The sequence below is a fragment of the Anser anser genome, assembly GCF_964211835.1.
Source record: "Anser anser genome assembly, chromosome: 4".
Classification (NCBI taxonomy): domain Eukaryota; kingdom Metazoa; phylum Chordata; class Aves; order Anseriformes; family Anatidae; genus Anser; species Anser anser.
Genome location: NC_139724.1, coordinates 15,663,376 through 15,689,404, shown reverse-complemented (window position 1 = coordinate 15,689,404; position 26,029 = coordinate 15,663,376). Strand labels below are relative to the sequence as shown.

The 26,029-nt window shown below is 42.6% G+C and overlaps 1 protein-coding gene and 1 long non-coding RNA gene across 6 annotated transcripts in view; one reads left to right on the top strand and one right to left on the bottom strand.

The window, feature by feature from the left end:
- LOC310899192 overlaps nt 1-19,973 on the bottom strand; it is an 80,011-nt gene extending 60,038 nt beyond the window's left edge. The window contains exons 1-2 of the long non-coding RNA XR_014584058.1: nt 19,872-19,973; nt 411-543 (exon numbers count right to left, since the gene is read on the bottom strand). This is a non-coding gene — a long non-coding RNA (uncharacterized lncRNA). The remainder of the gene's footprint in view (nt 1-410; nt 544-19,871) is intronic.
- SLC4A4 (solute carrier family 4 member 4) overlaps nt 1-23,919 on the top strand; it is a 229,489-nt gene extending 205,570 nt beyond the window's left edge. For all 5 annotated transcript variants that reach the window (XM_083835258.1, XM_083835255.1, XM_083835256.1 and 2 more), the window contains 8 exons: nt 1,225-1,403; nt 2,817-2,889; nt 7,415-7,483; nt 9,162-9,335; nt 11,457-11,618; nt 16,365-16,461; nt 18,888-18,967; nt 19,894-23,919. In XM_083835258.1, coding sequence (XP_083691384.1) covers nt 1,225-1,403; nt 2,817-2,889; nt 7,415-7,483; nt 9,162-9,335; nt 11,457-11,618; nt 16,365-16,461; nt 18,888-18,931 — 798 coding nt within the window. In that variant the 3' untranslated portion in view covers nt 18,932-18,967; nt 19,894-23,919. The remainder of the gene's footprint in view (nt 1-1,224; nt 1,404-2,816; nt 2,890-7,414; nt 7,484-9,161; nt 9,336-11,456; nt 11,619-16,364; nt 16,462-18,887; nt 18,968-19,893) is intronic.
- Nucleotides 23,920-26,029: the final 2,110 nt, after the last annotated feature.

Sequence of the window (26,029 nt, the reverse complement as noted above, 5' to 3'; positions counted from 1 at the left end):
CAAGTCCAGTTAAAGATAGCAAACGCTGTTCATCTGCCGTGTCTTTGCAAATCAGGATACCAGAGAGGAAGAGAGAAACTGAAGGAAGTGGACAGAGTGAACACAGCTGGACAGGGATTTTGCACCTTGTTGTCTATTACAGATTCCGGAATAACGCGTCACTTTCCTAACACTGGTACCTTCGTCAGCATTGCTCCTCCCTCCATCATGACTAGTTAGTTATTCAGGCTTCACTCTGACTGTGATGTTTGTGTGGAGGGCTAGACTCGTATGAATGCACAGTTGGTGAAATCCTGGCCTCCCACTGTATAAAAAGAAGTCCTGTGCACTTGTAATAGATGACTAGGATAACAGCTCACAGTGTCATAAACTGCTCTCTTGCTTTGCATACGATCCTTGCATGCACTTACCCTGTCTGAACGCTCTTGTTGCCGTAGCTGTCTCATGCTGTGAAAATGGCCTGCTCTGTTTCTGCATGTACTGCGGGCAGTCAGCAGGGGGTTGGGATGGTGCCAGGCATTTCATTTCTTCTCACTGTGTCACCTCACATTTAAAAAAACAAAAAAACAAAAAAACGAACATTTAATTATAAAAATAGCACTATATAATGGGGTTTCATTTGTGTTTATTAAGAAGCAATGCAGAGCTCCTTCAGAATACTGTTAGCCTACTGTAATCAAGATAAATATTTTTTGAGAGCTTGCTTGCTTACACTGTTTATAAGATAGGATGTGTAGCCCACCTAGTATTTTTCAGTGAACATTACGTCTCTCCAGTTGTATTTAACTCATGGTCTGCTATGTTCAGTACCACTGTGCTGAGCTACCTGACTGGCTGCGGGGCTAGCCTTGCACCATCTCAACCTCCAAGTACTGTACAGCATATACAAGGTGCTTGTTCATTTGCCAGACTGCTTGCAAGACTGCTGCTTTCCTATACTTATTGCTTAACCCAGTTGCATTGTTTTCAGAGCTTGCCAGAACTGTGTCACATACCTGCTTTCCCTGCTGAGGCAGGCAGTTTACCCGTTAAGTAGCAATGTGTCCTACTCTGCTAACTGCTTGTGAAAACTTCTGTCTCTGAGAGCAGGCTAAGCAGTTGGTCAAAGATGTTGTAGAAGGAAATGCTGCTTGGTTGTTGTGCTTCTGCTCCTATGCCAGCGTCCTGGCTATTCCTTACCTATTTAGAATAATTAAAGCAAAGGTTGTCTGTCTCCCTTCACAGAAAGGTGCTGGTTATCATCTGGATTTGTTCTGGGTGGCCATCCTGATGATTATATGCTCCTTTATGGGTCTGCCCTGGTATGTTGCTGCTACCGTGATCTCCATAGCTCATATTGACAGCTTGAAGATGGAGACAGAAACTTCAGCCCCTGGAGAACAGCCCAAGTTTTTGGGAGTGAGGTATGTCAAACCAAATAGGCCTTCATTGCCTTGTTTGCCTGCAAAGATCAGTTGGTACTATAAATGGTCTTGCTTTGAACGGGACACAGGCAGAGGTTCAGGGGAATAGCTCTTAGATTTGCAGTAAATCTTAAGATCAGCTGTGCTTCCCTACAGCTTTTTTTTCTTTGTCCTCAGAGGTTATATCCAGTATGAAGCTTATCTGGCATAGTCCTTCTGTAAATAGTCTTTCTTGAAAAGGAAGAAAACTGTTCTGCCATGTGTGTGTCTGTGTACAGGGAGAGTATGAGTGGAGGGAGGAAAACAAAGAAACTTCACATTGGAGTTGGGATAAATTCTGTGTCTACTTTGGGCATGCACATTGAAACCACCCCTAACTACACAAGACTTTACATAGCAAGGTCTGGTGCCAATGGGATCCTGCAAAGTTTTCATACAGCGTTTGTTAAGGCTTTCTTTGTATTTCCAAACCTGAATGTGAGATTAGGCAGTGCAGCTCTCCATGCAATTCCTCAGAAGTCTATCCAGCCAGATCAGAGAAAGTTTTCCAGTGTTTGAGAAAAGAGATGTATTTACTACAGATTTCTTTATGCATGGAAACCAGACAGACATTTATAAGCAAACATAGTGGCAAAGGATTTAAACGTGTTGTGGCTAAAGCAATCGATTCTACTAAATTAAACCATTTATTTTGTATTTGGTTGCCTTAATTAAGTGGTCTGAAGTGCTTTCAATAGAAGCAGCAGCACTCCTGGAAATCAGGCCTCTCACTTAGGCAAATAATAGAAATGTAATGGCCTAACTTGAAGTCCTCAGAAATACTATTTGCAAAGGCATTTTCAGTTGCAGGGAGCAGATGTGGGTGCCTCTTAAGTCAGATGTCCAGCAACCCACAAAGGCCCAGACCAGGGAATTGTGAGTCCTCTTTGCACCTGGTGTGCAGAGCGATGTACAGTAAACGGCACTGATCTAACTGTTGGAGTACTATGACCAAGCTCTGAAATACGCTGCTAATTTAAGAGTGGAGAGCTAATGATTTATTGCCTATTTGCATGTTGTGAAAACTGCCGTGCAGAGAATTTGGTCTGCTGGTTAACAGTTTCTAATGTTTAACATTTAAACACACTCCTCATTACTCAGTAGCAGTACTCTACTGATCCACAAACACTGGAAGTAGGAGAACGAGCAAACATACAAAAACTGATTTGGTGTGTGAAAAAAAGATGTGTGTGAGGCTTGGTCATGAACAAGATACCTGCCTGGTGGTGGTGGCTTGTAATTGCCCCTCAGCTTTGAAAATGTGTCTGCAAAAATGTGGCTGCCAGATTTACATAGGTTTTGAATACTCTGAGAAGGGAATAAAATCAGAATGAAAGCTGAAGCGATACTGGTAACCCACTGATTTTGTTTCAGGGAGCAAAGAGTCACGGGAGTCATTGTTTTCATTCTGACTGGTGTGTCTGTCTTCATGGCTCCCATCTTAAAGGTAAGGATGTAACCTTTTCTGCTTCCTTCTGCTCACACAACCAAGTGGCCAGGGCCACAACAGTCAGGCTATTTTTATTCTATAAAAAGACCCTCATCGTTGAAGTATGGAAAAGAAGATGAGTGAGAATCACTGGTGTGGTTTTGCAATTTATGGAGGCTTAAATGTAAACTTTCTGAAAGGAAAAAACATATTTATTGTGTGCTACATAGTAATAGTGCCAAAGTTCCAGGCTGGTGGTTTTGTGGCCATGACTTTTTTGTTTGAAGATTTTTCTTCCATGTTTATGTATGGTGAAGTTTTCTTCTATATTCTTATGCTTCTTCTGTGCCCGTGTTTTATGGAAGATATATTGTGGATTAAGTTTGTGAGCATACTGGTGACGTTAACAGAGGGAGTCAAGAAAAGTACATTTGCATGTATGCGTGTATGTGCACATCTGCGCTAGGTCCACATACACAAGCCCAAATGCTTCTACAGTGGCTTTGCCCCTTTGTGCATAGTCCAGGTGAGTGAGATGGTGTGAGCTCCAGGAGTGCAGCTTGGCAGAGCCTTCTTTCAGGACTCTTAGGAGTCCTCCAGCAGCCAAGAATGGTTTTGTTTTGTAGCTCTGGAAGAAGTTGTCAGGTGCAGAATTAGCAATGCTTCTATACCATGTATCAGAGGGATGGACCTGACAAAAGCCTCTTTTTTTAGAGGAAGTAATGCAGCTTGCAGATATCTCTCTGTTTCTCATTCATCCTGAAGTCTAGCTGTTTCTAGAGGATAAAGTGACTTCTGCAAACACCCTTCAAATCTTCATCTGGCACCTGCTCATAGGTTGTGTGCATGGCCCACTGAAAAGAAGTAACTGTGATAAGAGAGAATATGTGGAACCGATGGCAATGAGCAGAGCCTACAGCTTGATAGTGTTACTCCATGAGAAAAATTCTGGCCAAAAATCTTTGGGACTGCTGGCACTGCTTTAGTGGAGCAGGAATTTTGCCCTGCCTGTTAGGGCTGCCAAAGCACGCACCTCAGCAGTGTGAAGCTCCTGCAGCTTGCCTTGCTTTTAAAAGAGCTAGCACAACAATCAAATTTTCATTCTTTTAGGCTGGATCCTCCTAAAATAGCACATTCCTTATTGCTCAGAAGTGATGCCTGGCTCAGCAGTACTGAAAACATGTTTCTGTAGGAAGCAGTGCAAAAAAATGTGATTTATCTCCTGATTTTTTTTCTCGTGATTTTAGCAAAGGCTTTGGGCACTTGTGCTGCTCGTGTCCCATCTAATCTAGATAGGTAGCTATTTTTCAAGTTCTGAGATTTACTGGCACGTAGCCACAGAGAAATGCATCCTTAGTGGATCATCAAATCATAGAATCAAACTAGAAAATCTGCTTATCTGTTCCTGGTGGAGGACACTGCCTTTTCCGAGGATGACTGAAGTGGTGCTGTGTGCAGGCACACGGTACAACAGGAGATTTCAGCTGCAGAAGGCCACCTCCATGGATCCACAGACTGATGCAAGCAGTTAGCTGAACAGTAACGTACACACGTAAACAGTGGCACCATTCGTTGTAACTCAGTGGTGGAGCAGATGGGTGTCTGGAGGAGCACTTTTGGAGGAGACAAATTAAGTTTGGTTGAACCTGAGGGGGCTGTAAGACACAGTTTGATGTGAGCCTGGAGGGAAGGACACAGGCAGAGAGTAATGATGCTGCATGTATATAAAATGAAGAAAGTGGCTTTAAGAAGTCAGTGTTCCTATCCTTGATTTGTGAGGTTGTTTTTACAATTAGCAAATTTTTATTTCTTGGTTATAGTTTCCTCCTTTCCACAAACAAGCATTTCCATGCCCTTAATTTAATGCCTGATTGTATTAATACTGTTTGTTGGTTCGTGTGACCTTTCCTCACAAGATCTCTCTTCCTCTATTCTGCTGAGCTCCATTATTTCCCCTGCTATTGCTTCATTCATAATTTTTCTGAGCTTCCCCAAAGCACGCATACAGGCAAGATCCTCACGCGAGGCTGTCTGAGGATAAACTGGCACGCTCCTTGCCCACGTGCCAGTAAGAATTACCTGGCAGTGTTTCAGGACCTTCAACAAACACCAGCAGTAGGGTCTCCTGCTACAGAGAACTGCTTTGCAGAATGTATTGCAGAACATTTGAGTCTTCTCATGCCAGCAGCAAACTGAACACTAATGGTCCCAAACTGAATAAAACTGGCAATCCACAGAATAATCCCATCCTTGGTTTTTGTGGGTGTTGTGGTGTTTGTGCTGTTTTTGAATGTCACTCATCTTTCTGCTCAATTATGGCAGATCTCCACCAAAACACCCTCTACCCTTCTAGGAGAATCACAGACATTTTCCTATAAATACATTCTTAATTCTGTTGGCTAGCAGCAGGTTTGCTCTGAGTACCTCTGCCAGCAACCCCATAGCCAGTGAATACTTTGCCAAAACATAATCTTCCAGAATGAAAGTGCTGCTTCCTACTCTGCAAGATAATGTGCTGAAGTTTCACCTAGGAATGACTGACAGGATTAATTAGCATGGAATGGTGAAATAACAGTTGGACATTTTTCTTTTTAGTTTTTTAAAAAGCAAAGGAAAAGGATTGGGAGAAAAGAGAGCAATGTAAATGAACTAGCAAGCTAAACTCTGAAAATTTCCTACCCAACTTGCTGCAGGAGTTTGTCTTGTCTTACCTGATCGATTCCTCAGATCCAGTGAGGGTGTTAAATCTCTTGGACACCCACAACTATGTAAGCCACACACTGACTCCCCATCTCTCCCCACTGTGGTGTGGGGTAGTGGAAGACTGTTGAAGCCAGCCTGCAGGAGAATCGTTTGGCTTTCAACATGTGCTACAAACACAGGTCACTCAAGGCCACAAATAAAGGCAACAAAAGGATAACTCAGCGGTCAAGGAGCTCGGAGGAGTTGAGAGGGAGTGAGACTCAGGTGAGGCAAGGGAGGAACGCAGGCAGTGACGCTTTGATCTCCGACGACATTGCAGACATGGCTCTGGTGACTTTGGTGCTTGTGTGCCCCAGGTGAAATGCATGCATTCTGGATCAAGGCCTCCACGGAAATTTGCATCGCACTGTGTTTATTACCTAGTAAACGATTAGTAATGTAGTGGGGAATTTGATAAACACGGGTTATTTGCTTCTTAATGAGTTACATACACAGGTTGGAAAAGAAACGTTCCTACCTCAGAAGTCCTGGTGACACTTGGAGCAGGGAGACTTTGGGTGTGCTGTGTCTGCCATTCAGTGGCAGCTGCTTGTCACTGCACAAAGGCTTCCCTCACCACGAGCAGACGGCTGCAGAGCTTTCTGCTCTTTTTGGGTTCCAATAAATTACACAAAGGCCTTTATTCAGATCCTGAGTTTGATTTGTGCCCAAGTATTTCCATTCACATCACGCCACGCTGATTGCACACGATTTTGTTGTTCGGCTGAGGAACGCTTTCCCCTTTTGGGAACTGCACCATTGTTTTTGCCATTGAGAAAAGCTTTGTGCTTTGGGTCAGAGGGCCAGGTACTTTCTTCTGAGGAGCATGTATGTTGTTTCCATGTGCAGGCATATGCTGTAGATGGAGGCTGTCTCCTTTGCAGCCACCTGGGTTAGTGCAGATGCTGGCTCAAGTAGCTGGGCTGGTCCTCAGGCATGAGAGGGGAGGTTTAAAGTGGCATTTGTTGAAGTAGGCAGGAAGATGGACTTAGTGATAGCTGCTCTTGCATTAAACCATGCAAGCTGTCTGGAAACACGGCTGTGCCCCTGCACATCGCTTGCTTTTCAGCCAAAGGAAGATGTCCCCAGCTGCATGTGACAGTGATGAGGGAATAGGCAGTGCTTAGCACTTGAGGGAGCAGAAATTGTCATTTCAAAAAGGCAGTTTCTATATGTGAATAATGTAACTCATCATCCTGTATTTATGGACTACTATTAATTAACATAATATTAATTAATTAATTAACATTAATTAACATAATTAACATGAGTTAAAGTTGGAGTAGTTAGAGATTTGGTTTGCATGACTGTCATTACTCATCTGGGACTCGAGAGGACAGCCCTTCTGGACACATTTCCACATCTTATTAAGTTGTACATATCCCAGGATCATGATTCTCATCTTCTCTATCTTTTGCTTGTAGTCTCACCAGAAACCAAGAGGTGAAAAGTAGTTTGGGGTTTCCTGGAACACATTTTACTCCACTTTTTCTTGAATTTTTTGACTACCTGGCACTGTCTGGCTTTGTTTCCTTTGTTTCTTAGACATACTTAAAAGTTGCACCGAAATGGGAGAGAACAGGGCTCATTCGGCCTCTGCCCTGTTCTCCAGCTATCCAGTGATAACAGAAATGTTCTTCCAGCTCTCAAAATACAGCAGAAAGATAGCTCGTGTCTATTACTTTGCATTATCCACCTAGAGGTGCAATTCAGATTTATCATGGGTCAGGGATTACGCCCCCCTGCACGTTAACAGTGTGTTGTGTATTCACTCGCTTTCTCCTTCTCTTTCGCCCCCCAGTTTATTCCCATGCCTGTGCTCTACGGCGTCTTCCTGTACATGGGTGTCGCTTCCCTCAACGGCGTGCAGGTAAGCTCCCGCGGCACCCAGGGCTGCTCTAACCTGGGGTACCTCGTCCTGAAGATGGTAATCATTAACTGTTCATTACAAGGTTTCTTTTACAACTCTCCAGCCTTTCCCTTCTCCTCCACCCCCTCATTTTCGTTTCCAGAGAAACCCAGGGAGGTTGGCAACTGTTTACAAATATTGCCGCACACTGGCTGACTTGAGAATGAGACTAAAGGCAAGAAATCTGCTCAGCAGGAGAGCAGCCAAGTCTTGTCCCCACAAACAATGAGGGGGGCCTTTGTGAAGACCCGGGGTCTTTCTTCACCCCAATTTACTGATAGAGAGGACAGCGTGTGCTTGCAAAGGCTCCAGGCTCACTTCTGGGATGGTTCGGGTCCTCTGCTGGGACATCTGTTGCAGACTGAAGGAAAACATGATGGCAACATGATTTATGGTGGTGGCATTATTCTGCGATGTTAATAAGTGGGAACATTGCTGCTTGCACTGGAAGGGAAGCCAAGCCCCCTTTCTTTGTCATTGAGGAAATATTACGTAAGGAGCCTTTCTCACAGTGCACTATCTTTGATTGGTGCTAGGAAGCTGGAAGTGTTTTTGTTGCTTTCTGGCACCCTATTAATTGTGGCCTTTCTTTTTAGTGCTTAGTTGTGCTCTGATGGGAAAAGACTCTGTGTTCTGTGAGCGCCATGAGAATTTACTTGGGTATTCTTTAAAATGGCCCAGGCTTTCATTCACTCATTTGAGATTAATCCCGTTTCAGAAGTGGGCAGCAAGCCCAAATTCTGGCAGGAGACAACAGGGGGATTGTAATATTCACCCTTGGGTTGGTTCTCCTGGAGGGGATTTCCCCTGCTTTCTGGCCCAGGTGCTCAGAGAACTGTGCACTTGTTTTCTGCTGATCAAGGACCTCACTCAGCGAGTAATCCCCATTCTGGTTTAACTCCAAGTCCATCCAGTCCAGCATGGGGCGAGGGACACTGCCTGAAAAGCTGCCCCTTTTCCTCGCTCTTCAGTTATCTGCATTTCTGTTCTCTGGTAACATGATGTCTGCCCTCACCTCTGGTGACCTCTGCTCCCAATTGATTTGGAAAAGGCACTGTTTTTAAATGCTGAACATCTTTATAGTGTTCCTTGGCAGTAACAGGGTGGTTGACAGAAGTAACCCAAAGTTTGACGCCGACCGTGGTTCGGGCATTCATCTTTTTTCTCTGTTTTGTGGGCAAAGAAGTCCTTTCTTCAACAGGAAGTTCCCCGTGTCCCCAGCTGCAGCAGATCAGCCTAGTTCTTTAGAAGCCAGCAGAGAGAGCTATTTCCACCAATACCTTAGTTTTTTGGTTTAAATAATGATCATCAGAGCACATGGATTCCTGCTCCCTAAAATAAAGGCACGTCAAGGCCTTGCATTGAGAGATGCTTGGCTCCTGTGTCTGTTTAGGTGCCAAATGTAGATGTGGGAGCTTAACTTCAGACAACTGACTTAAAATGTTTAGCCCATTGCGTTAAATTAAAAGCGCATTACTCAGGAGAGAGAGGAACTGTGCTGGGTTCTCTGCTGAGTTTCCTTTACGTCAGGAAAGCAGGTTATTCAAGGTTGCACTTCATAGTTTAATAATACTATTGTCTTTTTTTGTGAATCCTGCATTTCATTTATATGTATGCTGCTTTTCCATTTTCCATCCAGTTCATGGATCGGCTGAAGCTGCTCTTGATGCCTCTAAAACACCAGCCTGACTTTATCTATCTGCGTCACGTCCCGCTGCGCAGGGTCCATCTGTTCACGTTTCTGCAGGTGGTGTGCCTGGCCCTCCTCTGGATTCTCAAGTCAACTGTGGCTGCTATCATATTCCCTGTCATGGTAGGTGATGTTCTCCTTCGCCTTTCCCAGCCGTGCCTCCCTTTCACAGCCTAGGCTTTCCACACACAGGCATATGCTCCCTCAAACAGGCAAATTGAATCCTCTTGCAGTAAAATCCCTACGCTGGGACTCTGAGCTCCGTTCGTCATGCTGATATAAGACTGCACAGGGTGAATGTTCTCCACATCCTCTCGGTTGTTGTGACTGCCTTCACATAAATCCTCTGGAAGAAACAAGCCTGGAAAGTTAATTTTTTTCCAGAAAGGTGTAGTTAGTTTTGACCGTCCCTGGCTGCCAAGGTTAGATGTGCTGTGTTTTGTCCTTGAGCTGCTTGAATGAACGAGAGGTACACAGTTCCCCTTTTTCAGTCCACACCAGTGTGTGTACAGAAAATGTCTCCTTTGCTTTTAAATAAAACAAACAGGCAAAGAAAAATGAGATGGTAGGGCTGTGATCACTGCTCAGATGAACGTCAAATAGAGGGGAAGTATTGGTTAAATCAAGAGCAAGAAAAGGAGTGTCTTTGTTGTCTTTTTACTCAAGTTCAATGTTGATCACTGTGTTTCACATCTAAGGTTGTTATATACGTTTGTAGGATGCATGTCCTCTAACAGTGGGTATCAGAGTCATGTTAAAAGATCTTCCGGATGATGGATGATATATTATATTTGGGCCAAATCCTACACACACACACCGGTTTCAGGTTTACGAATGTGTAAAAACTCAGTCATGGGTGCAATTACAAATTGCAGTGCTTATTTAAGACCGAGAATGAAGGAAAGTGGAAAACAAAACAAGCACAAGCATTTGTTCCCTGGTGCTGGTGAAATTAGAGGAGAAAAGGTGATTCAAGTAAAAAACAAAAAACACAACGGGACACATGCTGGGATGCATGCTCATATATAAAGATGTTAAAAGTCAGCAGTTCATATGGACATGCTGTTCCATTCCATTTTTATAGCTGTGCTGTGCTGTTGAAAGCTGAATTTAAGATCTGGAGACACCTCCTCTTTGCCCATAATAGAATCTGAGCAGGCTGTAAGTTTGCTGAAGTTTGTTATAATGATGCAAACTCAGTGGAGGTACACTGACAACTTAGATGTAGCAGGATCTTATGACAAAACCTGACTTATTTGCACTTGTGAACAGTAAGACTATGAACTTCCAATTTGACTGTGAAGATCCAGCCAATAGCCAGCCCCCTCCTTACTTGTAGGGAAAGCACTTTTAATAAAGAAGTAATTTATAGTGGGATAATCGTGAGTGTCTACATGGCATCTTTCCACTCCACGAGTAATTTTTCATTTCTATAATCCCATTTTATGTTACGCAAGTAAAAGTTTGAGATCCATTTCTAGGAATAATTTGTGCCATTGATCCTCACTACTTGGAGCAAACTTTTCCATCTTAAAATCAGTCTTCTGTTTCTTGTAGGAGTGGGTTACATCTTTTTATAGCTAAGTTGAGCTTTTGATCTGTCAGTGCACATCTTGGTATACGTCTGTTGGTGATGTTAAATTCGGCATAGGCATTGACACCTATTTCAGGCATGTCCCATGTTTTTCTCCCTACACAGAAAAATCTTTTCCTTCAGTTTCTTGCAGCCACAATCCCAGCAAACTTTGTTCTGTAAATTCTGAAGGCACACCTAGGCTACTGTCTAATTTTTAAAGAGTTGTTATATCTAGAGAAGTGGTGAGAAAAAGGTAAAGAAAATTACTCAGGCTGCCCTTGTGAACCTGTATATTTGGCCGAATCCCAAAAATAAATGAAAATATTCATCTTGGGTTGATAGTTTATTTCTTTGCCTAACGCCTGTCAATTTGTTGTTAACGATGAGCTTTGTATTTACAGGAGCAGTAAATGGTTACCTTACTGCTTCTGTACGTTGCTCCTGTTTATTCTGATGTAAAACACCTGCTTGAAGCCTGACTCAGTTCCAAAGTTTAGGTTTTCAAGTTGAACAACTGGAATATCTCAATCACCTTGTTCTGTATATGTTCATTTACAACCAGAATTGAAGCGTTTGGGATTATGAAGCAGCATCAACACGAATGCTAAGAGTGTTCCCAATTAAAGGTAAAATGTATCTCAGTGAGAAGTCCTTCTCTGCCTTTTCAGATCCTGGCACTTGTAGCAGTCAGAAAAGCCATGGACTACCTCTTCTCCCAGCATGACTTAAGCTTTCTTGATGACGTCATTCCAGAAAAGGACAAGAAAAAGAAAGAGGACGAGAAGAAGAAGAAAAAGAAGAAGGGCAGTCTGGACAGTGACAATGATGATGTAAGGAGCTTTTCTGCTTTTGTCAAACTACTCATTTCTAGCTAATCCTGGGTGATGGTTCCAAGCCCCTCTCCAGCACTAGGGGGTGGGGATTTCCCAGCCTCTTGAAGCAGACCAGCACAATCCTTACCTGCTGCAGCAAATCGCCCCCAAACAAAACTTCTTTTCAATGTTGCCTTCCCTTTTCCAGACGTCACCAGCCTGTGGTAGGTGGTACTTGCATTGCCAAGAATGAAATCACACTTTCCACAAGAGCCCTAGATACCTGCTGACGTGTCATTCCCTTTACTAGAATGCCTTTCATCACCCTGCCTTGTTCATCTTTCCCTCCCTCCTCCGCCTTTCTCTCCCCCCTCGTTGTCTCTTACATTTTAGGAGGAGAATGGTTTTCACAAGCAGTTCAGATGCTTCTGAAAATATCCTGTTTTTCTTTTTTTATTTTTTTAATTACTCTTTTTAAAAGCACAAAAAGATAAGACTTGTCATGTTGCAGGAAAGGCTTTTGTTAATACGCCTGACCTAAACATTTAAAAAGCATACATGCCCTTTCTGCTGTGCACTCTGCTCTTTGCTCCTACCTTAGGTTGCAGCATGCCCTGAAAGAGTGCAACTTAGCTTGCTAATGTCATTACTAAGTGTGTTAACCTGAATAGACTGGAGTCATGTGCCTTAGAAAATTCTGCATTTTATTGTATACGTAATAAGATGAAATGTAGTTCTTGTGCCTTTAAACATTCTCCTACTCAGGCCTAATATGAGCTGAAATTCTATACACTGAAATAGAAGTGCTGAACACATAGATTATAGAGCACTTCATATGGCAAGTGTAAACTGCCTTTGGAGAGCTGGCTGCCTCAGTCAGCACTATCTTTTGCTCCAGCTGGAAGACCATGTTACAAGGGCACTAGGTTTTATTAATGATGAGCCACACAGAGGGTACTGAGCACAGTGTCAGTTCTGCTTGTGTAACTGTCCAGAGTTAATGAAGAAAGGCTTTTCCTGTGGTTCAGACAAAGGTAAGATCACCTGAAGCTGGAAAATACCAAAATTTCAATGTGGCAGGAGACATAAATGACAAGGGATCATGCCCTTGGGAGGAGGAAGTTAGCAGGAAAAGTCAACTGCCCCTTTCTCACATGTTCATGCCCAGCTCCCTCACCTGCAGCCAGCAATGCCCAAGTTTTGAACTCCACTGTGGTATGGCAGAGAAACAGCAACACCAGTTGTTCATCTGCTTGCTCCCTGGCCTACTTAATTGGCGCAAAGTGGGTAACAGCAACCTCAGGAAAGGGGAATTTCTGAAGTAGCAGCTGCCGGACCTGTGTATTTGTCAGGAGCATTTCTTACAGTGAAGCCTGAAGGAGAGCGTGAGCCATGGTCAGCTGTGGGAAGTACTGCTGCCACCACACTGTAAGGTCATAGGTGCTGCAGTTTTTTGTCCTACTGTGTTTGCTTTATTTCTAGTGTGTATTATCCGTATCCTTCCTACGCTGAGCAGATCTGCCACATTAGCCCCACTTAGGCAGGCAGGCAGGTTAGATGATAAATTCAGTGTCTTCAAGAGTAACAAGGCAGCTCTAGGAGTTCCTCTGGACTGTTCCAATGCCTGGCCTTACCCAAGGTTTGCAGGACAGAAAGCGCAACCACGATCCAGGTGGAGAACAAGCCATAATTCAAGTCCCTTATGTGAGAGCTGTGTAACACCTCTGCAGATCTGTGTTAGAGGCAACAAAGTCAGACTGTTCCAGTGAGAACATATACAATGGCTTTTCTACAGAGAATGTATGCTGTATAAATCAGAACGTATACAGTAAAAGAGACAAAGCTAGGAATTTCATAGGTGAAGGTGCTGTGATGTAGGAGGTAGTCTGGATGCACTCTTTCTTATTAATCAGGCTGAATCCCAACAGGGAAGACTGGTCCTATTTCAGACAGCAAGCTCCCCTTTCCCTTCCTTCCTGGCAGTCACTGGTCATTAGTCTCCTCTGTTCCTGCACTCTTTTTTCAAGAAGTCCTGTGGACCCATCCCTGTTAGCAGTGCAGCTCCTGATAAGACTTTCAGCCCATCTTCGTATGCCTAACAGGGAAGGCAGGAGCTTCGAGCATCAGGAAAGCTCTCACCTAAGAACATGCTGATGACACCCAAGACATGCACATTAGTGGTGTCACATCACCAGGAAACCACATGCACGCGTTCCCACACTGCCCCTCTCAGCTGGGGGAGACAACAAATGTTTTGTCTCTTATATTAATCCAGTGGAGCAGGATTCAAAAACTCTGCCACTTAAGTTTCAATGAAGTGCCTTCATCTTCGTGCTACGTTGCCCTGTGGTATGTGCATTTATGTATTACTGTGTGTAGCAAGCAGTTCCTTGGACAGGCTTCCTTTTCATTTCAATGGCTGTCATTCCTGCAGCACCTGGAAAGCCGAGGTCGTGGGTTTCCTTCAGCAGATAAATTTGTACAAACCAAAATGAAAGTCATTCTACTGTCCACAGTGAACAGTCAACAAAGGTTTAACTCCATTCCTTCGTTATGACTGATCTGAATCCAGCAGCGTTGTATCCTGAGCTATGGCTCCTGTACCTATGGTATGTTTTAAGCTATCTTCTGTCTTCTCAGGCTTTCACTGAATTTCAGGTACAGTACTTGATCTAGAGGATGATAGAAATGCAAAATGTTGGTTCCTAACTGTTCTTATTTTTTTTTCAGCACTTGCTTTTACCGGCTTCCTGAACATAAAGCACTTGACGATATTGGTTTGATTGTTTTCACCCTTTCTGCTCCAGAAATATGCCCCCACACAGTTAGGACTGTGGGATTTTGCAGGCAATTCACTGATTAGTTAGTTGAGTGAAGTAAACTGCTGGGCGTTGCTAATTCAAGTGGTGTTAGGTAAATGAATGCAGCAAAACCTGGCATTAATGGAGACCACTCTCTTAGCCTGAGTTAGGACTCACAAAGTTCTCACTGGGGGTTTGCTAGCAGTCAGGGGCAGTGAAAAAAGAGCTGCAAAGAAAGTTTTTCAGTAATCTCATCATGCTCCCTCCAACTTGTTTTTACAAAGTATAAATTAGTGAGACTAATTGCTGCATTTGCCTAAGCTTGTACGTAATGGAAAGTTGAGCGCCTTGGTTTTCTCTCAGATTTTATGTCCAAAATGCATGATCTAAGAAGGGCCAGCAATTTTTTATTTTATTTTTTATATTGGGATGGTATATTTAATTTAAGAGCCAAAAATGATGTGTAATAGCCTCTTCTCTCCTTTGGGGCATTTTTGCCAACCACAGGCACTTTCTTTGTCTCTTTGTTCATTTTACACAGTCAAGTTTAAAGCAGACTCCAAGCACCAGCACTGTCATTCTACAGGTCTTCTATATCAAAAACATATACCAAACTATAACTATACCAAACCAGTGATATGCTGGAAAGATTACCTAGCTCTTATGCTCATTTCCAGCATAGCTCCAAACGGATGGGGATTTGGGATGGCTTTATTGCCTCCTTGGGTCTTCTGCTGAATCTTTTTTTTTTATTTGAGCTATGCTTATCCCTAGGCTGTTTAGAAACAAACAAAATACTTGTGAGGAAACATTTTCCTATTAATTATACGATATTGCACTGGATGTCTGTAGCATTAAAAAATATATAATGATCCAGGGAGAAAGATTAGAGATTCTCTGGCTTCTGTAATGTTTTCCTGCCCTGACTTTAGGTCTTCCTCCCTCCAGTGCAGTGTTATGCTCTGTGCTGTGTCTGGTTCTCTCCAGGAACAAAGATATGTTAACATTTCTGGCATGTATCACCTTAATTTCTTTGCCAAGTTAAGCAGTATCAGCCTCTCTTTGGTTACGAGACATTATTTAAAAAACAAACCAAACCAGCCCAGTAATTCAGAGTACCTTCTAAGCACAAGCAAGTGCATTATTGAAGGCAGTGGGGCATAATCATGGAACTCCAGGGGACCCTGTGGTTATGGTGTACTGACGATTTGAGCAAAACCTTGCTGAATTTAGCAGAAGGGTGTCCTGGAGAACGACTGGCTAATGTACACCATTTTTTCTACACTTGTAACTCTTGACCGGTTTGCCGTATCTCCTGTGTGGCTGGGATTATGTGAATTTTTAAAAGGACCCTGGAACTGATAAAAAAAAAAAAATCTTATTGTAAATACAGGTGTTACTGAGACTGGGTCTGACTTGACTTAAATAAAAGAGAACTTGAAACAACACAGCTTAAGGAACCTCTGCCATATCATGTCTGGCACTTTTTCTCATAGAGCAGTTTGGAAGGGAAAAAAATTACAGAAAGTCCGGCTGTAATTTACAGAAATCACAGCAAGATAAAACTCTCTGATGAGATTTCACAGAAGCCAATGCCCTGTCATTTCTGCGTACACATGCATTTTAATCTGTATTTCCTGCAGCCAACTCCAACCTGTACCGGATGGTTTCTTACAAACTGGTTGCAAAGGAGCTGGTGAGGTGGGGAAAGGGAAAGATAACACTTAGATAACATTACTCTTTCTGTTTTATGTCCATAATTTGAAGGAAGAGGGAAAGTGGAGTGCAATAGGAAGCCAGTGAAAACGAGCAGACCACTTGGCTGGAGAATTCCTTTTTATTCCCCCCTGTTTTTCCTCCTTTCTCATTCCTACAGAAACAGTATGAAGGATAATTTTAATTTGTGGAGACAGTAAGAGAGCAGTGAAAATTTTCTAAGACCTTTTACACGTTTTTTTCACAGTCTGACTGCCCCTACACAGAAAAAGTCCCAAGTATTAAAATACCAATGGACATCATGGAGCAGGAACCTTTCCTAAGTGATAGCAAACCTGCCGACAGTGAGTAGAACTAACCTATTGCATGCCTGTGTGACTCTGACTTGCAGTACGAAAAAATACAGAGAACTAAAAACAAAAAACAAAAACCTTTTCTATTACTTCCGAAGTGTTTTTTTTTTCTTTTTGAATTTCCAGGCCTCTGGTTTTGGCTTTGTTTTTATGTGTTCTTTGTTCTTTACAAAACGTATGTTATTCCTTCTGGTGCCTCCAGCTTAAGTGCTGTTGTCCAGCTATTAACACGTCTCTTGGTAACTTCCTCTCTTGCCTCTTTAACTCCCCCATCCGCTCACTCCATTTCTGACCTTTGCCATTTTGTGTTACCTTTGCTGATGGTTTGCATTGATTTTTTCTCTGAGCCTAGTGTTCTGGATTTGCAGCATGTCTAAACTGCATCGCTGTCTCATTACTGTTTATTTCCTTAGGTTCCAAGCAATTGCAAAACTCAGCACTTTAAAAGAATAATTAAGCGAGTCCTTGATCTGCATTATGCGTTAAGCAGACAAGGCAGTGATCATGTGACCATTAACGTATTTCCCTTCTTCGGTGATTTGCTTTTGTGCTATTGCTTCTTTTTAATTACCTTGGTATCCATGGTTGATCATTATAATCTTCATTTTCATTTTCACTTCTCATATTTTAGTCTTTTAAGTGAGGAATCAGAAATAACATCCAACTTCAGCTTTTTTGCCTTCGCACTGACCTCTGAAAATACTGTGAGCAACGGGTTCAATCTTGAGATAAATATGCTGTTTTGTCATGAGGTGGGAGTGGAGAAATGAGACTGATAGTAATGTATCAGTGCTGGTGATAAGATTTCTAGGAATAAGACCTAGAAACACAGGTCTTTAGATCCCTTAATTACCATTTGTGTTTAGGAGCTGGTACCTGACTACCTTCGGTTTTGGTGGCATTTAGCAATCCCAAGCAGTGAATTGTGGTTTTAGATAAAAGAACACTTAGAGATTAACATTCTAAAATGAAGCCAAAGAGAAAGATGATTCCTTTACTATTTTCATATTCTTTGCGTTTTACTGACAAGTAAAAGAAAAGGACAGAGAACAACCTTGAACCAAACAGACCCTCCTCTTTTTTTCTGTGAAAATGCCTTGGTGTGCTAAAACCAAATTACATCCTAAATGTTGTTACACGGGATCTTATGATCAGGTACGCTGTTTTCAGCATCATTAAGGCTGAAATAATTAAGGAAAAGTTAATACTTCTGCCACAAACCTGTTCACTGGAATGCCCTTTAAGACAATAAAGGGTAACACACCCGTGTGCCAAGCAGCAGTTAGTTTGTGTATTTGTACATTTTAATGATTGGGAAATTGATTTGCTGGGTTTTATTTAGAAACAATGCAAAAAAATAAAGTCAGGCCCTTGTACTAGAGAAAGTAGCTGGAATCCATCAACACCATGGTATCACCCTAGAATATAACTGTGCTCTGAGACTCAAAGAATATTACTAATACTACTAATAACATTCAGTACTTGAGCATATTTTGCATGTTCAGAGTGCTTGACAAACACTTAATTTACCCTTCAACCACTAAGGCAGAGAAGTGGATTCCAACTGTTTCTCAATCCAAACACGAAATTCATTTTTTACTCCTTAGCTTCCCTTCAGCCATAGCAAGAATAGGATTATTATTAAAAAAGAGTACACTTCACCACGCTGGTCAGGAAAGGAAAGTGATTGCAGGCAACAAGCCACCTATTTTCTCGCAAGGAGTTTGGATGCCACAGTGAGGAGCGCAGGGTAACTAAAGACGTAGATGAAAGGTAAGTATCAAGATCTAAAGGTGCTGAAACGAGGCCAGGAAACGGAGTAATTTTCCTGAGATGGAATCTGGGAATTTCCCAACTCGGCATTGCACGCCCAGGCCCTGCTTGAGGGATTCCCAACCTCTTTTTTTGTTAGGCTGCTCCAAGCACTGCAGAGGGCACGGAAACGCTCCTGCCCGTCCTGGGCTGAGGCTGGCTCTGTGGGGAAGCGCACCCCAGCCAGAAACCCTTCACCAGGCTACAGGCCTGGTAAATACAAAGCAGGTTTTCCTGCAGTCTGTTTTTTCAAAGTGACACAGCTGCCTCTTGTGTGGCAGATGGGCGACTGCTCGTGATTGTACAACTCCATATGTAGTTGTGTGTCTGCATGTGCAAAGGCATGCTGCTGAATGCAGCTCGCAAGGCAGTCTTTGGAAATGAGTCTCTTGGCTGTGTTGGCAGTTCAAGGTTTTCTGTCTTGGAGGAGAGACTTATTTTTTATTTTTATTTAGAAGCTGTGAAATTTATATGGCAGGAAGTCAGCAGTAAAAAGCACTGCAAAATACATGAGAGTTTACTGGACAAACTGAGGTTGGGCTTAAGAGAATATAAATGCTGCATGCAATGACAAAAAACGATTTTCTTTCTCTCCTCCCTGACAGGAGAAAAATCACCAACATTCCTTGAACGCCATACGTCGTGCTGATAAAATTCCTTTTTTTCAGTCACACACCATGCCAAGGTAAGCAACCTTAAAATGCAGTTTATAATGTTTCCTCAGAAACATCTCAGCTATGCTAAAGTGTACTGAAATTAAACAAGGCAAAGCTCCTGTCCCCCATAGGAAACTCTTAAAAAGCACTTTGAGAGTTCATAACATACAGTTTCCACATCCTAAGTTTATTACAAGCATGGCCTTACAGCGTGGAGACAGTGGAGAGTCTGCAGGAGACATAAGTACACCACTGGCCTTGCTTCAAGCCCAACTGCGGTACCAATGCCTGTTTCAGTGACTAAACCAGAAAAAAAGTTGTGGAACAACTGTGAGAAGTCTAGAAAACATGTCTACAGGGGAAAAAATAAATGAATTGGGATTGTTTAGACTTCAGTATATAAAAATTCATACAGGCAGTTCATGAATTTTGCCACAGCCTGGTGTGAAGCACAAGCGCTAGATATTTGGAGCTCCTCAGTCAATAAAATCAGTGGTTTTAACCCCCCAACATAAGTAGTGTTTGGCCCAATTCATTAAAATAATTTTATGTGATGCACAGGCCTAATGAAAAGTAAAGGTACATAGGACAGCTGTATATTACCACTGCCTGTTTATCTGATATCTATATGCTGTCAATTTCAGAAAGCTATATTGTACTTGTGTGCGCTAATGAAAGGAACTTGATCCTTAGTACTGGGAGCTGGGCATTTGTTCCACTTCCAGATGTGACACTGTGTACCTTGTCCAGTAAGAACCAGGATCAGCAGTTTTCCCAGTGTATGCTAATTGCCACTCTGTCTTGTTTATAAAATGCTATCTTTCTTTTGGAGTTGATCCCTCAGAAGATGTATTTTTTCCAAGAGGAGGTAGCTGAGCACTGTAGAATGCATTAAGAATTACTAAAAAGCACAAAACTAGTCCATGCGCTTACCTTTCCTTCTTTTTCTTCGCAGCCCTCCACGAACTCCAGTAAAAGTTGTGCCTCAAATTAGAATAGAACTTGAGCCTGAAGACAATGGTTATTTCTGGAGGAGCAAGGGAACAGAAACTACTTTGTAATTTGTCTGTCTGTTAAATCTTATATGGAATTTATTTTGTCACTAGCCAAATATTAAAATGCTCTCTGCTTCCCACCCGCATAGGTAGACAAGACATTCTGCGCTTCCCCCTCCGCCTTTACACCCTGCAGATTTCCTTTTATTCCTCCTCACCCAGTTTTTCCACTCTGACCAAGACTTGTTTTTGCCTTCTCTGTCACACGCACGCATCTCTCTCATTTTCAAGCAGAGGGCAGAATTATTAAGGATATAATATAATACCTTTGTGAAATGTCAGAGGAACTGGCATTACTTTAGTTGTGAATCAGTGTTCGTTTGTTTCTTTGTTGTCTGGCAGAACAAAACTGACCTCCAGGCTAATTCAATGTCTTTATTACACTGCTCTGAGATGCTGGAAAGTGCTGCTAATACTAACTTGCTCTTAAAGCCTGTACTTGTAGTAACACAAGAAGGAAAACTAAAAGGTACTTCACTCCCAGCACAGACAAACTATTGCCATCGTTGTAGCATGTGTTTTGAAATGTCCCTTTCCTATGCAATTTTGTTTTTTTAAAGAACACTTTAATGGACTTAATCCGTCAGGTACATTGAAGAGTGTTATTTTCCTAGATTATTTTGTTTAAATTATGGGGGCCTAACCTATGACTTTTTTTTGTCAATTTTTTTAACCTTTTTTTAATTACTGTAAAGAAAAATGAATTTTTCCTGCAGCAGGAAACATATAGTTTTGAGTAGTTCTACCTCTTATTTCTAGATGCCAGGCTTTCTGTAAAAATGTATTGTACCATATATAATGTGATTTTTACAAAAAAAGGAAAAAAATACACAATCTCCAGGACATGGCATAGGGCTGGATCAGTTTTATTAACACCTACTCTGAAGCATCTGTTTTACTTAGGGTTATTTTATTTTTTAATAAATAATCTAACTTTACTATGAAGGAGACAGGATGTAACTCAAATATCTTGTGATCTAGGAAGACTCTTAAGTTTAATGGTGGTAAGTAAAATACTGACCGGTTAACAGTGTCAGTGGACAGATGCTGATTGTATTCATTTTGTCGATTTCCTGTGCAGTATTGTTAGAATTATTTCATTTAAAACATCCGTGTGTGCACGTGTGTGTATGTGTGCAAATGAAAACACCCTGCGTGCAATTTAGACACAATGATGGAGCAATTTAGGAGAAAGCTGAAGGTAACTTATGGGGATATTTATCCCCAAACCCATATTCAGGAGGCTTACGAAGATCTACATCTTCCTTGTGGATTGGCAGCACCCCAAATCTATTGACCATCATGTAGAGAATTTACCCTTAAAACCTGATTGCTCAGCATTCCCCTAGGTAGATTGATCCATCCACACACAGTGATGAACCACTAACAAACTGGCTAGGCACAGTTACATACAGGCTTTTGGTTTTAAACCAAGCAAGCATCACCTTGCGTCAGATACTTTTCTCTGTAGTGTGTACACAACGAACTTGTGTATGAATATAAACATGCATTTGGGAAACTGGGCTTCACCAGTGTTATTTTAAGTGTGAAGATTACATGGGATGTGCTGAAAAGGGTTTATTTAATTAATAAATAAGACAAAAGAAAAAAAAGCCTAGCTGTAAGGGCTAATTCCCAAGGGGTAAAAATCCCCTCTCCCCCCCCCTAGGATGGGCACATTGCTTGCATGCAAGAAGTGCCTTTGCTTGCAGCAGGTATGAGATCAGGGGTCCCCACCCCCAGAAGGCAGCAGCCTGGCAGGCCCTCACTGGTACTCGCCGCTCCTTGCATGCGGCACATTTGGGGATTAAGCAGGAAGGGGAGCAGCTTCCCATCATTGGGGGTGGGAGTTGTCCGTAAGAGCCCCTACCACCAAGCATTAAAAATGCACTTGCAGAAACTGCTTTGTAATGCCTAACGTGGTTTTGTTTCTTTTATTTCTAATTTAGTAAAAATACTAAATGTAAAAGTAGCACTTAATGGCCTCCATACCTGTTGTAAAGAAACCAAAGTCCGTGCTGATTAAGGAAACAAAATTTTATCGTGGTGCTGACAGACCTTAAATGCCAAATTTTAGCATCTACAAACTAGTAACAGCCAGATCACTGATCAGACCTGCAGAATAGGGCTGTTCTTTTATTTCCCAGATATGGGATCTGGTTAAATGATGCATTGATATGGACCGTAATAGCTGTTAGCCTGATCTCGTGCAAATGCTCTTTGCTGCACAAAAATGATGGAGTTGCAGAGGAGTTGGCACAGCACGCGCACGTGCACACACCTATGTACATTCCCCAATTTGTTATCAAGGAATCTAAATTTCTGCTTACCTAAATTTTTGTTTACTGTGAGAAAGCAGTGCAAGAGGAAGGGAGAGCAGCCGCTCTTCTTTGTTGCCCTGAGAGGTCAGCAAATCTAGCCCAAACCTGCTTCAGAAAGGTTGAGGAGACATCCGAAGTGGCCATAAAAGCAGCCGCTATGCGATCCCTTCTGCTGCCTGGTAGGATTAGCTGGAGGACAGATAACCTGGGAAGTACAATGCTAACTTAATGTGTAGAAAATGGTTTTCATTCCTTGGTGAACAGAAGTCACTGACTACCAAAGGGGAAACAGACTCAAGTGTCACGTACAGAGTACATGTGAGCTTTTACGTTTTGCCCAGACGTTTTATTTGTAAAAATCCAAATAAGGAAAGATCAAAATAGAATAATAGAAAGATTTCCTTGAGAGAGCACTGACAGAACACCACCCCCTGCCTACGGTATGCTCAAAAGGCAGCATACTGCACACATGCATATACGCACACACACAATGCATATCTTTTCATCTGCTATTACCTGGTGATTTGTCTCCACAAAAATGAGGTCTTCCACTTTTGAACCATGTTAAATGTACTTGAAATGTATTGACTGCTGATCTAGATCTTTTTCTCTCTTTTATTTTTTATTTTCTCCAGACTGAGCTGTTGTACAGAGGGTAGCAATGTTCAAGGGATGGGACAACGATTTCTGTAGTTTTCCATGTAAAACAGAACTCTGGTGACAGGAGTGGGAAATTTTTCATTTCCTGCTTCCTGACAACAGCACTTCATTGAAGGTTGTGTGTCCTTTGTTGTTTTTTCCTTTAGAAAAAAAATAAATAAACCACAGAGACAGCAAGCAAGATCTCTGCTGGCACCAAGAGATGGAAGGTAATGAAAAGCAGCCATCTAATAGCATTTGATGGGCTGACATCACCACAAGGAGAATTTTACTGCACTTTGTAGGCCTTGTGACAATAAAACTAAAACTAATTTTGGTTCAGAATTGGGTGTTTGGAGAGAAAAGGCTGGGTGAGCACCTCCGGCTTCTGGAAAGGCTCCTCTTAAAGAAGAGTCCATAAAGAAATGAGCTTCCCAAAACAGTTTCTCATAGAAGTCCTACAAAACCAGGTACCAACTCAGGGCTAATATCCTGGAATCACCCAGCAAAAACAAACTGCAGATAGCTTTGTCCCAGCCCCGTAAAAATGGTGATTGTCTGCCTCTGTAGCCACTACTTATTTGTCGTCATGGTCGACACATATTTGTACTCATTACTTTTTTTTTTCCTTGGAATCGACATGCACTTTCAGATACTTTTATTATTTTTAATTCTCTTAAGTCTGTATTTGCTTTGGAGGAAAGAATAAAAACTTAGTTTAAAATGAAGTGGATCAAGATGGTGGAACAAAAAGGAAAAAAGCAGAAAACATTTCAATATATTAAAATGATTTTTTCCAGTAATATAAAACATGAAATTCCTTATAACATTATAGTATTTTACAGTTTTATGAAGCTTTCTATTGTGACTTTTATGGAATCAAAAGATGAAGATGATGAGATATTTTAGCATTTATATTTTTCAAAATTAAATGTATACTGAAAATAAAGTAACTTTATGCATTTATTGGAGAGTTGTGGATTTTTTGTATTTATTTTTTGTAACATACTCCATTTAGTTTGACTGAATCAAGATTCCTGGATCGCCGTTGTCATCACCACTACTGCCAAGGCAAAGTGTTTGGCAGGTCCCTGATGGAGAGGATGCTCACAAAGGGACCCTCCAATACACATGTAAAGAAATGTGGTGCCAGCCTTCACAAACCACAAAGGGGTTTAGAACATACGTCTCTAAAAGTGTGTTTTAATGACAGAAATACTCTCTTGAGATAATTTACTGAATCTTTTGAGGGAGTAAAATGTAATTGTTGTTCACAAATAAGGGTGGAGAGACCATCTCCATCTGAAGCTGGGACTTTTGTCTTCTCTCAGGAGCACCACTTCTCAGGAGGTACTCTTGGCAGTGGATGAGAACCAGCAAACCAGACTATCTGAACTTCACACAGCCTTCAAAGAGGTTCACAGATACTTCATACAGAGTCTGGACTGTTTTAATTTGCACTTACCCAGATGATCATTCCCTGCAGGAGTCAGCGTGTTCCTATTAATAAAACAGAGAGGGGGGGAAAAAGGTAAATACACACTAGGTAGTAACAGAAAGAGGAAGCCAGCTACAAACCCCAGCCCAATATAAGTTTTGTTTGTTTGGGGGAAGTCGTGATGTAGGGGCTCCCCAAGATGTTGGTGTCAGAGCACAGGGAACCTCTCTGACCCAGGCCCCATGCCGCAGGAGGCTGAGTCGAAACTGGGATTAGGCAAATGGATTGAGAACAGGTCCAGGACCAGGGATGTGCCCCCTCCCATCCCAAAACCCGTGATGGTGGTCACCTTGCTGGTGCCAGGTGCTTGGTCCTAGGCAGTGATGGGAAACAGGTCTGATGGGCTCCTTTCTAGGGACTGTGGCATCTCCTGCTTCTTCCCCATCAACAAAAATGTAAAACCAGCTAAAAGATATCACGTGCTGCTTTCATAGAAAGTGGTTTGCATGGGTTAATTTAACTTATGCAATGGCTTCAGGCTAAAGCAGCTTACAGGGCATTGCTGGCACGTTGCTGGGTGATCTATGCAGTGGGGATGTGGCCAGTCTGCCGGGCAAGCATAGGGCTACTGGGGTAATGAGCACAAACAAATTAACCCCCTGGTTAAACACACGTTGTTGCTAGTCTTGCTCTACGCCCTCCTTCAGCCCCCTGATTTCTGCATGCAGCCCCCTGGCCCCAAAGCAGCGGCAGCTCCCAGGCAGAGACAGTGCTCGAGCTTTACCTGTGTGGCCCCTCTTCCTGCAGCACCCCACTGGGGCTGCTCCTGCCCCATCATTGCCCAGTTCAGGCATTTGGAGAGGGCTGAATTGTTCTGTACATTTTTAGTAAAGCACCCAAGGCTGTTAGGATTGAAATCACGGGTTTGGCAAGGCCTATGCCATGTATATTGTGGAATAGTGAATAAGTGAATAGTGGAAATACTATAGAAACCTCAAATTTGGTCCTGTCCCTGCCTGAGAAGACACCTGAACTGTTTCACCAGGAGGAATACAGAGTCCCCAGATAAAACTATCCTAGACTGGAAAACCGGTGAGAGCTTCTGCCCTCAGTGCCCACAGCCACCCTGTTCAGTGTGGCACAGTGTCAAGACGAGCGCTTTAGGACAAAGTGGTTTGCATTGCTTCCACGAAATCCAACAGCTTTCGTCTGAACAGCCCCCAGTAGTGCAATAGTTACCATCATGCCACACACCAAGATAGTCACAATGAAGACTTCCGTTGCTGCTTTGTTCCCTCCAAGGAGTCTGAAATTTGTTGCTGAGTCCCTGTGAATTTTGCGCTCCTCCTGCCTGCCAGCTCAGTGCTGGATCGGTGTTTTGCATCCGCCATTTGCAGCCACGGGCTTCGTTCTGCTCTGCCATGGCCCAACCAAGGACGTGCTGCCCTCAGCATTACACAGCCAAGGTGTGAGTGCATGGTGCTCAGGATCTGACCACGCCACGGGACTGCCTTCCCCTCACACATGCGGGGCTGGCCCACCGTGGGCCCTGCCCTGTGCCACGCAGCAGTGCTCACCAGCACGTCCCGCTTCACAAAGCTGCGCTCCAGAGGCAGCAAGGAAGGACGGTCAGCAACT